Source organism: Cataglyphis hispanica, chromosome 3 (genome assembly GCF_021464435.1).
Source record: "Cataglyphis hispanica isolate Lineage 1 chromosome 3, ULB_Chis1_1.0, whole genome shotgun sequence".
In the NCBI taxonomy this organism is placed as follows: domain Eukaryota; kingdom Metazoa; phylum Arthropoda; class Insecta; order Hymenoptera; family Formicidae; genus Cataglyphis; species Cataglyphis hispanica.
In genome coordinates this window covers 2,336,092-2,348,976 of record NC_065956.1, presented here as the reverse complement: position 1 = coordinate 2,348,976, position 12,885 = coordinate 2,336,092, and the positions used below count along the sequence as shown (strand labels likewise).

Here is a 12,885-nt window from a genome sequence, read left to right as displayed (position 1 = left end):
AATTTTATTTATCGCGGTGGCACCGCGTGCAAAATTGATGTAAATAGCTCTCTTTTAATAATGAATGAAAAAGAAGCGTTGCAAAATATAAAGTATATAGCGTACGGTATAGAAAGTAACATGTGATCGGTATTAAGCACACGTAAAAACCGACAAAAAGTACTTTTAGTTCAATTAAAGTCAGACAAAGAAAAATATTTTTTTACGTGACTTGCTATTGCATTGAGTAAGCACGTGTTACATTCGAAATGCTTGGCGCATTCAAAGAGCATTCTAAAGTAACTAAGAATACACTTACTACGATATGTGGTAAAAAGTGCATTTCAAAGGTGAATGTAATTATAGATCAGCGCTGTAATTGGTAGATGGATTGTGCGGATTAGCATATAAATCAACATATAGTGAATGAATCGTAGAAAGTCTTCGGATCGATATAATCATTATTTCCGCGAGAGAAAAATTCTTAAGTGTCTAACGGTCGATCCTGGCACAAGAAATCATTCTTGTCTGGACGTTCACTTGTAACTGATGATAACGATCGGAGAAAGAGAATTGGCAATAACGATGCACACATAAAAACCCTCTCCTCTCGCAGATTAGAAACAGCAAGGATATAGTAATATCTGTGTGCCAATAAGTTCAACTTATATGTTAAAGAGTATGGGCACGAATATTTTACGCAACAATATTTGAATTTTGACGTACGAAAATTTTGACGTACGAAAATAAATCCGATTAAAGAGCGTGACATGACATAATTGGTACCGTAAAATACCGTAAATACCTCTGTCCCACTGAAACGAGATATCCATTTTTCACGTGATTTTCATATCTGTAACGTATTAAACGAGAAATAGTATTGCGTGATTGAACAGTTTGCCATAGCGGCACGTGTGAAAGAGAGCAATTAAAATGCAATATAATCGTGCTGTAAAATAACACGATGCTCGTGCCACTATACACCTCTTTCCCCGCGAGCTTCTCTTCTATCTCGATCTCTCGCTCGTTGTGGGAGTAATGAAAGTGCATCGGTCATTACGCTTCGGATACCAAGCGCACAGAGCGCATACAGAGCGCACTATCCGGGATCCATGCGGAACTGTATTATTTATAAGCGAGCGCAATAAGAACGCGCCGCGATACGCATTATTGCATCCTGGTTACGCGCCGTTACGCATTACGATAAATAAGATTCTGATGCAAATGATCCGCAGCAAGGACACGTCAGTGTGGGATTAGCGGTGCCTACGTTAAGTATAGGTCTGCTTCAATGTCTAGTTCGTTAACTAGTAAAGTCACATACTATGTCAACTTCTTCGATCGTCGTTACACATAGACGGAAATGATCTATAAATTTTAAAATATGATTGCAAGGCGCGGTGAAAATTAATCGATATCATTATACTGTAAGATACTCGAGTGCGTCGGAAATAAACATTTTATTTTAAATGATTTTTTATATGAATAAAAATATCCTTAATCATAATATATTAATTTTGTTTTCATTATTCGAGTTTCTCAAATTTGACATTGATGATAAGAGATTCAATTTCTTTGATAAGAAAAATTTCATTTGTGTATGTATATATCGTTACTATTATGATGATTTATTAACGTTAGTGGTGTGGCGGAATATAATATATCACACCGTGCATTTTGGAGAATAAACGTATTGAGAGAGAAAGGCACGAACATCATTTTTTTTTTACAATCATATTTTTATGGTACTTTATATATTTCTCGTATAGAAAATTAATAATACTGAGAGTAATTACTATTTATCGAATATTATTGCTTGTCGCATAATAATGCGACAAAATGTTTAAATAGTGTTTCTTTGCATTTTAATTAATCTCCTATTTCCTCGTATTATGTGTGCATATCTATTAATTTATTTCCAAAAATATCACACGCAAACATGTAGAATATCCGTGTTCTTTCTTTTAATGAGATTTTCTCTCACACTATTATTCCGTATAATATAATTTAGGATCATCCTGTACCTTATTCTTACTTACTCTACATCAGGGAAACTTGTCTCGAAAACAGAGCAATTTTAGTGCAGGCTAGATTGAGCCTTTCTAACTTCCCTTACCGTATTGTTAGCCGTTTTCTTTCGCATGAAATGTTCGAGCGTACGGTTCATGTCTGAGAAACACTCGAGAGTGTATGGGAGCGTAGTGTAACGTCGTCTAGCTGGTCCAAGAATCCAATAAGTGGAAAATGCATTGGAGCGTATGCTCTTCGAAGGCTACTCGAACCGCTCCTTCCCTCTGCGTACCGGATTCGCGACGAATATTACGACGAATCGGTTCGTCCTTTTGCTCTACACAGACACGGTATCCGCGACGGAGCGAATAGGAAAGCAGATCGGTGGAAAACGAGCAATCGGACAATTCCACGCTTACGTATATAAGATGGGAAATGCTCCGCGTCGCGCGGGATACTCACCGACACAAAAAGTCTCGCTCGCCGAGGCAGAGCTCGAGGCAGTGTTGCCTCGAGGAGGCGGTCATGGTTCTGCGTGCGTGACCCTGAAGACGGTGTCCCTGGACTCTATCGATGCACCAAGCGCGCTCGCAAGGCTTCACCGCCAGGCAAGTCTTTTGAGCGTAAATCGTGAACACTGGAAATTGGGATTGTGACAACGCGCCTGAAACATAGAAAAATGATTCCAAATTAATTGCGTGAAGAGATTCGGCACATATGTAATATTAAAAATGTTTATATTAAAAATATTTCAAAGATCACATCGCAGCACAGTATATACAAGCGACTTTAAAAAAGTATTTTACTTGTTTTTTTTATACAAGTTTAATTACAATATTCATAATCAAAATTTAGATCGTGAAAAATTGAAATATTTATTAAACATTTATCAAATGTAACATGTTTTGTTTCAAAAATTACATATTGATCTTTTATTTTATTTTGACAATCGAGCTTTGTACATTATTGTATATCAATAAAATGACATACATTGTATACATCAAATCCGATGCATGTGATTTCGGTGTTCTATAGACGTCGGGTTGGACTACAATTTTGATAGATCAGCGCGTTTATCATTCGCCGGCGCGCGAATACTATGTCCTTCCTCGGTTATTGGCCCGCGTCGCGATAAGCGACGAAGTAGGCACTCCACCCACTCGTCGTACGTCATCCGCTCTTTGCTAAATCGTAATTAATCTTCGCTATGTGACGGCAGCTTCGATCGTGACTCGCGGAAAACTTGCAGTTGAAGTTGGGGATGTTGGAAAGAGAAAAGAAAGATAGGGAGAAAGAGAGAGAGAGAGAGAGAGAGAAATTTAAGAGATAAGAGAGGAAAGAGAAAATAATAATCAAACTTTAATAAAATACTTTAGAATCAAGATATGTTCCTTTTAAAGATATACTCTTCAGCACTTGTAAAATTTAAATCTAAAGCTATGCTCATTAGGTGAAAAAAGAATATTGATGCGCGGTTTTATAAAAGATTTTATTATATATATATAAATTATAAAAGAAGAGATGCATTTGTATGTGTGTGAGAGACAAGATGAAAAATTACATAAAACTCGAAGGGGACGTAATAAGCCATTAAGATAATGAAGAATACTTGAGAGATTGCCAGAGAGGGGATGTATGAAGGGAGATTTTCTGAAGCGAGACGAATCGAAACGCGGCACGTCGATCTTCAAAGAGGCGCTAAAGATATTCAATTACCTGCCATCAGCAGGTCACGCCTTGCGAGGCCGTGCAAGCTAATGCCGTTGCCTGTTTTTAATGGCGACTGCGCGATACTGTGGTCGAGGTTGCGGCCACGGCATAGATGGATTCTTTACAGCGATCAACCGCGGTCGACTTACCCGTGAAACTTCAAATTGTAGGAAGATGTTACTTATTGTAGACTGAGATGTACGCGATACACATTATGTTCATGAATGCCCACTTCCGGAGCTCACAAGTTCACACGCAGAAGAAATAGGTGTATCACTTATTCATTATAATACTTTTGTACTACATGCGATAATGGAACACTATCGAAATATCTTAAATCCTTAGATTAAGTAGATACGAATAGAACTTTTCAAAATGTTTTGTTTAACTTTTAATCTACCTATCTCATCTCCTACGCTCTCTCTCTCTCTCTCTTTTCTCTTCTTTTTCATCTTCCGATAGCTCTTTTACATCTTCGTAGCTCGGAATCTATTAAAGTAAGGAAAATAAAAGATATACAGATACAAAATGAAAAGGCAGGGATAATAACAGAGCGATGATGATTAAAGGAGCAAATGGATTTTCTCCCGAGCGCATATACACCATAACCGCGAACCTTTGCATTTCGAGATACGATTTGTAACCTCTGACCTCTTTCCAATTACAAGAGCGAAATCATTATTTCGATCAGCACAAAGCGCAATTCGCCGCGGAATCAGCATACGCATAACAAAACATTACCGGAACAAGCACTCCCCCGCACCGATCGATTCCGTTGTTTTACGTGGGTCGTGTATTTGTTATATACGATCCGCGCAGAATGGCACACGCGTGCTATCCATTGGCAATGCCGTCACGTGTTTTCACCGTTCGTTTAATTACTGTACTTAGCTTTGTGGGCATACTGTGTGGGCATATACATTTTGAAAGAAATGAATATATTTATTAAGTCATAAATTTATTACCGAACGTTAATTGAAATTCAAAATGCAAGAGTTAATATAGAAAATAGGTATCTACAGATTATATTTGCATAACTAACAATAAGAAACACAAAGATACACCGTTATATCAATTTCCTAGCACTTTTCCATTTGCATTTCCATTAGTGCAATTTTAATGAGGAATGCATTCATTACATTGACAATGAAATTTGATCACAATGAAAGATATTCTCTTAAACTTAAATAAACACTGATTAAAACTGTGATAAGATTTCATTGTGTACAATGCTAATGCTTACAACTCAAATCGTTGTTTGTTCGATGATAATACAATGATTCCATTTAACAGAGAAACTTAGATGTTGACATTTCACATAATAAATGTGCTAACATTGCACATAATAAAAAATAACACTTTTGACTTAAAGAATGCATCATAATTATGCGGGAAGGAATGGCTCGTGATACGAGTACCTAGATATTTTTATCGCTACGATGATCTTAAATTACGGCCTTAGTAGAACTTTGTCGTCGACAGAAACACCTTGATAACGTGTCGCGACACGAAATAACATCGTCTCTGTTGCATCTACCGCTGCATCTCGTATTCCTATCATAAATACTCGAAACGTCGCGTAAGTCAATCGTAAGCAACATGGACGGCGGAAGAAAGGGATAAAGAAAATATCCGCTCGCGGCTTGTCACGATGTCGCAAAACACGAGAGATGGTCGGGTCGCATCTGCAACAGAGTAGTGCGGAGCCATCTCGCGAAATGACATACGTAAACCGTCCCGTACCAGAGAACGTCGAGGAATAGTTCGATCTCTGATATACGAGGTACATTTAGATACGATTTGAGTTCAAGTAGCATCGGCAACGACGTCGTCGCCTATCCACGTCGGCGCATCCTGAATCTGATGTATAATCTGGGCTTTCTCGGAGCGCCTCTTTTCCTCCTCTCTCTCTCTCTCTCTCTTTTTGACTTCTCGTTCTGGCGCGCCAACAAAGGCAATGAGATTCCTTTTCTACATTCTACGCGGTTAGACTTTCAGCGATCTACAGCAGCGAATGTCACTGCGAACGCGGTACGAAAACCTGTTCGGAAGGCGTAATCTCTGCCGCAGGTGGCTCGATAAAATCGTAAATAAGGTGAGGTAAGCTGACCTAACCGCTGGTTCCGCGTAGTTGTTAGCATTTTTTACATGTGTTAATCAATTCTGTTTTTATCGTAAAATACTGGACAACGACATCTGTAAAAGCGGCGTAAGAGCTTACTTCGCGCCGAGATAGGATAACATTTTTTATGGATTTGATTCGCATAACTTTGCGAATCAAATCAATGTAAATAAAGATTATGATGATAATGATGATGATGATGATGATAGCAATGCCTGCGAACGATTTCTGCGATTAAGATCCTAAATTTAAATTTTATTCGTGTTTGGACATTTATCGCATATCGAAAATTTACGTTAATTATATTATAACGGCAAATAAATGAGACAGGATACGATCGAATACCGAAATTATTCGCTGACAACCATTCATTTATTTTTAATCATTAGCAAGCTGTTACTCAAATGCTCGATTGGTATATTTTTTTTTTTTTCGAGTGCGAGGTTTTTAACCTTAACCTTAACTCTGACTTTCCATCCTTTCGTTCATTCACCTGTAAAGTTAAAAAAGCAAAGTTTTTTAATATCTATCTATTTATCTAAAATCTAAACTATCTAATTTAAGTAATGTTTTTTTATATTTATGTCTATGTATTTGTTTATTATTAATTACTGAAATATTTTAATTTCATCTTTTTTTCTTTTTTCTCTTTTATAATTTTTATATTTATAAAGTATTTTTGTGATTTTTACCTTTTTTTTTTATTAAGATATAATAAAGATTTTTTTCTTTTAATTGCATTTTTTGATAAAAAATCTCTCTCCTTGTTTGAAATAAGCACATGTGTAACCAGAATGTAGATGAGGAAAAGAGAGAGAGAGAGAGAGAGAGAGAGAGAGAGAGGAAAGGATTTATATAGGAAAATACAGAGGATATACACGATGCCGCTAAATAGAAGAGAGTCTATGTATTATTATCTGTGTATCTAGCTGTTTTATTATTCAAATAACTGTATCTAGATATTTTAATATCGCAGGACTGTTGTAACAGGACTGACTTTACAATATGTCATCCGCTTTGTTTTGCGTAGGCGCACAATAGTTGAGACACTCGTGAAGTCATCCCGCACTCCGAAACATGCGCGTATAGAGGTTGCACATTTATTTGCACGTTTGTCTTCTGACGCATAATTGCGGATGGTTGTTATACGTACTTAACGCGCCGTGTAAAGTCATAGTTTTTCAACTAACTGCCACGCCGGACGGCATAATTGTCCCCCGCTTCTGTGACTTGTTTCGGTTTTCTGAAACGGCGGGCGTGTACATATGCGATGTGTCTGTCTGACAAGCGTTACAAATTTACTCGACACTCTTTGTACACGCGAGAACTTTGCGAGATATGATCTAACATATTTCTTTGTATAATTACGAGAAGCCGTAAGTTAGAATACAACCGCTTTTGCCTTTGTTCTCGATGTCATATTGTCTCTATGTCACTATCACTCCATTTCTCTCAATCGAATTTGAAGTTGCTATATCAAGTATCTAAAAATTTAGGAGCAAATGAATGCAAAGATAATGGATAACTCTGTTATCTTGATGTATAAACCTATCTAATTATATATCTATTTATCTAGCCATATATAGTATATATTCGTAATGGAGGAATTAAAGTAAATTATACCATTGTTGCTTGTGATCGATATTATATTTGAAACTAAGCTTTTAGAACGCATTTAATAAGCAATAAGATCATTTCCATTATACCGTAAATTGTAGTGAAAGATTATATTTCAAGTTTTGCAAGTGACAGCTTGGTTTCTATACCAACTATTATCCATACATCTTTTCGCGCGTTTCCGATATTGGGGATTCCTATCGAAATTTATTTATAAAACTAATATTACAGATAAGAGGGGACGTTCCTAACATGTATACCAAGCCCGAATAAGGCATGCCCCTGCGTTGGATCGAAGCCAACATTTTCAATCGCCCTTTACACTCGACAGAATTTCCATTCTCTCTTGCTCTGTGTGGACGCATTTCCAAGAATTGAATGTCCGCTCGTACTTCTAACATATCTCGGGACGGTCAGCTTTCTCATCCACGTCGTGCCCACTTGTCTTCCTACTTTTGCCGACACTTTTGTTTTTCAATGCCACTCAGTGTCCGCGCTTGCGGCGAACGTTGCAGGAATTTTACTTTCAGAAATGTATCGACGTCCACCTCCCGCGGCAATACGGCACTCCGTCAACCACACGACTGTGCTTGTCTAGCGCAGGAATAAAATACAAACCGTAAGTTTGTACATATTTTTGTTACTTCAACATCGCATTTTGCAATAAGTGTCCGTCACAAATGTCGCAAAAGTATCGCAATATTCGAGAAACGTGTTTATCTTGCCATCGATACTGGACAATTTTCAATGAAAAATCTAATTCTGCGATAATTATGTTAAATGCGTTGTCATTTTACGTTCAAGCTCAAGTCTAACGACACACATCCCGGCGTTAGCGAAACGAAAGATTTCATTACCGCAAAGTATAATGCATGCCGGCACACATCCGTTGTTGCCTCTCATTCATCTCCGACGTGAAAAAAGCACGTTTCGGTCGCCTTCATTGCTATCGTCATAAATATGCAGGAGCGGTAGAGGCAGCGGTAAAGGCAGTCAAGGCCCGGCCTGTCCCTCGTCACTTTTTAACGTCGTGTAATGTCGTCAGGGCGAGTTACGTACCACATAGCTGTACTACATCCCTGATGGTATGTTTCTAATTTGCGTGCATGCATCGTGCGGCCTGTTGCAAGAATTTAATACACGAAACCGCATCTAGGCGGGACTACGGGGGGGGGAGGGGGGGGGAGAAGAGGGCTAGAGAAACGTATGCAAACGTCGCATCCTTGCCGCACGATGTGAAACTAACACGCGATTCGGTCTTGCACGATCGAAGTCAGGACGCGAGAAGGAACGAGCCAATAACGTAATTACTTTCGATGGTTGTACGGAAACTATTCGCACCTTGCAGATTGCGCGTTCTCGCGCTGCCGGCAATTGAATATTCGGCGGCGCCGGAATTACAGGACGACTCGCTCAAGATCTGTTCAAGGAGATCACGCGGCTACGCCATTTCGTTGCCGGCTCGCCGGGAATGCAAAGTGTCGAGTAATTGTCTTAAGTTCTTGCCATTAACATTACCGCCGTGCACGCGACGACGGCTGCGTTCCGATAATTTCGATACACACTAAGCGCGCGCACTGTTTTACGAAACTTAATTAAGCACGATGGTGATTATCGTTCTCGTGGGCGATGCTATTTAGTTATATCCAAATGGTTAGAACATGAACTTAATCGCGCTTGCATCGTGAGAGAATCGAGTCCTTTTGCTTGAAAATTTGTATTTGTATGCGCGTGTGTATGTGATTCACACGGTACAGAAATCTCAAAATGTATCGTTTCTCATTAGACTTGTATATTGCTTCTATTTAACTGCAGATATTGTTTAAACAAAACATATAATTTTATCTAATAATTTAAATTTAATTATGATTGTTCGCCATGTATCAATATAATATAATGGCTCCAACGTAACTATTACTATCGTCTGCTCGATTGAGTCAAGGGAATTAGCTAGTTAGGGTATGACGAAGGCAATAACTACTACTGTTTATTCCTCCATGACCGCTGATAACCTGCTAAGGTGACTTTGCATGTTGGATTCGGAAGCGGTCGAAGATTTCTTCCGAGAATGACTATACGACTTTATGATTATTTTAGAACATTCTGACTACCGGCTAGGCTATTAACAACAGTAATTTCAGGCTTGTAGACTCTGTTTCTCTCTTTCTCTTTCCATTGCAAATATAATAAAATGAAACTTTGATATATCGAAAGATAGAGTGACTATCCATTTGTGTGAAAAAGAAGCATTTATAAATTTATAAATAACAAAAGATATGTAAAAGAAAATAGTATTAAATTTACATATATTATTAATGTTATTGTAAATTTTGAAGACAGTTTATTATAAATTATTGTTATCGAATTATATATTGTAATAATAAATATTTTTCATCTTGTTATCTACTTGTATATGTAAAACACACAGCAATAATTCCGAGATAGATTTATCAGAAACAGCTTACGCGGATATAATAGATCAGACATAAATCTTCTGCCAGAAAACATATACCCATCTCATTTATGAAAGGATGAAGTATATTTAAAATTGGCAGAGTGTGGAAACGTGCGAAATACGAAATCACATGGCTTAGTGATGATTGTCGGCATCAGTTAAGAATGTTCCGTTTTTTGCCAATTAATTAATAAATTCCAGGCAACTCGTCGTTTTGTCTACTTGATCGTTCAACGACACGTAGCTTTGGTAAACGTGTGCGCGCGGAAAGCACTCGCGTATGTCTGTGCCTTACTTATCTGGATAAATATTCGAAAATATACACGTACTCGTATCTGAGGAACAAAGTTCTCCGCAAGACATTTCGATTCCGAACGATCGAGTGCGTTTTACGTGCCCCGGACGGCACTTGGCGTTACGTATTATGCGGCCCGAGGTATTTAGTATTCCCGGCGCTATCGGGCCGAGACAGTACTTCCCACGGCTATTTGAAATCCAGTCTGCAGTATATAAGGCACTTTGGCATTCAGTATATGTGCTGTGCACCAACACGCAATGTTCATCGTCCATCGCGCTGGATATCGCGCGAAAGGAGGCACGACTCGCTAGCATAAGTCACCATCGATTGTTCGCATATACCGGTGACAGACATACGGTGAATGCATTCTTCTTCTTTGAGCATGTCAATTGAGAATAGCCGCGTAACATAATTGCCTGGGGGAACGATAGAATCGCGAAAGGAGGACTGAATATCTGTCATTTCGATTCATTCTCCACTACTGTCTATATAGTTTCAGATCATCTACTAATATTATTATCATATTATTGATTTTATGACTGATACGATTGCATCGCAATAAGAAAAGTATTATTGGAAAAGATTCGAAGAATAGCACTGCGAATTACTTAATTTCTAAGATCTATACTACGTTTATACGTTAGACAAAAGTATCGCATAAACGTTTTGAAAGAAGGAAGTTTAAATCAATTCTCTTTTTGAATATTTATAATGCCTTTACATTGAAAAGCTTGTGTTTGCCTTCATCTATAAAAGGAGCCCATTCGTTTCTCGAGTTGGCCCACCGTGACTGTACTCAACAGCTCTGTCTTCCGTAGCGAGACAACCGTGCATGAAATTGACTTGTGAATTATGTGTAATTTATCAAACTGTCCGACTAGCAGCGTCAGATTGCGACTTTGTGATTATAACCGCGAAAGTGCATATAGCAATTAATGTGCGCTGCTTTGTGTCAAGTGTTTCTTAAATTTGTAAATTCCTCGAATAAAGTACACGCATACACTTTTACATAATTTTTTTTATTTATATATATATATATATATATATATGTATTTTAATTATTATTAATTATACATATATATCCTATTAACATTATATTATTCATATTACATTTAGCAGCAACAGAGAATCAAAATATAGCAATAAAACTATTATCTCATATTAATCTCTGCGAAATTGACTTTGGATACATGTATATACTTTTTATAAATATCACATAAATACCGCATTCGAAAATTTCAAGTTGTTTCTTCAATCAAAGAGCTAATCGGTTAATCCTTTTTTTTTTACACAGTTTCATTCTATTGTAAAAGTACTTTTACACGATAGGTAGATACATAGATAGCTCGCGGTTCAATATTGCCTGCTGCGAGTTAACTCATGTTTCAATGCGCGATGATGCGGCGATACGATATTATTGTCACTCGAGAAAGAAGTCGATCTATCGCGGTATGGGTCATTCTCCCTAGACACAGGAGAAAAGTACCAATTGCGTGCGGATCCGTTCGATGACACACATGGAAATGTTAATATCGCTCATTAAGAGACAGCGCCCTGTGCGCGAATGCCTTTCGCGTTTTATATGGAAATCGTTATTATGCATCGGGTGGCGAACGCTATGCACGTGCGGCATTGTGGAGTCGCGACGTTGCAGTTGATGGTATGCGACAGAGGCAAGATCCGTTAGTCGACGCCGATTCGATAGCGAAGAACCCGTGGTGATGTGTCGGGTGACCACAATAAATACGAGAACAATCGCGCACCTCGGCAATTCGTTCGACGTTCTTTCTCCAGACGTTCTATGTTCTTGTCGCCTTGAAAAAGAGGATAGAAAGAGAGAGAACGTCAGCCGTATCCGAATGTATTATCCGCGCGTTGATCTATAGTTCTAATTACAACGGATCGTAATAAGCGCGCGGTGCAATTTCAGCGTGAATCGGTCCGCGCGCATAAATCCTCCGGAAATCGGCAGTTTAAGAGCTAACAGCACCGGGGTACATTTTAAAGTCGGGAATGCTAAAAGCTGGAGCCGCGCCAGAGCGAATCACTGGATACTTTATGAGCGCGGATTCCCGCGAAGATTTACATCCGACGCTTTGGCACGAGAAATAACAATCGTAAGTTGGCCTAAAGTCGACGCCCACTATGACTTAACGAAATCCGATAAATCCGAAAATGTCGCGCCTGTCCGCGCGAATAAACTGCGCGAGGTGGACATATATTTTTGTCATAAATAACAGCACAATCGAGATCCGCGTGTATCGACTATTTAATCAACAAGCTAATCTCCTAAGCGCTTTTCTACTAGACCTTTGACTTACCGACAGACTTTACCGGTGAAGTCATATCAAAATTCTGTATAATGCCAAGTAAGTTAAATCCCTTGGTCGTGAACTTGGTATCGGTCTCTTGGTCCACCTTCCATCAAAACGTGCAGAAAACTTTTGCTCCGAGACCGAGTTTCTTCTCTAGGATCATTTATCCGTTTATATCGTTATAAACTTCTCGCGATACCGTCACGATTTCCTCTTAGGCCGTCGAAGATGCGCGGGACCGTTATACACACTCGCCTACACATAGCGGCGCTCGAATTCCCGTTTAAATAAAGGCGGAAGGGTAAGAATAAAAAAATGACTCATGCGGAAGTCGAGGTATTTCGCTTAGGTGTACCTGAGCAACTGTTCTTAAGAAAAA

General features: G+C 38.6%; 2 protein-coding genes across 5 annotated transcripts in view; one reads left to right on the top strand and one right to left on the bottom strand.

The window, feature by feature from the left end:
• Positions 1 to 12,885, top strand: part of LOC126859341 (autophagy-related protein 16-1) — a 382,369-nt gene that overhangs the window by 202,975 nt on the left and 166,509 nt on the right. The gene's annotated exons all lie outside the window — the stretch shown is intronic.
• LOC126859335 (uncharacterized) overlaps positions 1 to 12,885 on the bottom strand; it is a 164,164-nt gene that overhangs the window by 45,245 nt on the left and 106,034 nt on the right. For both annotated transcript variants that reach the window (XM_050610471.1, XM_050610472.1), the window contains one exon: positions 2,452 to 2,653. In XM_050610471.1, coding sequence (XP_050466428.1) covers positions 2,452 to 2,653 — 202 coding nt within the window. The remainder of the gene's footprint in view (positions 1 to 2,451; positions 2,654 to 12,885) is intronic.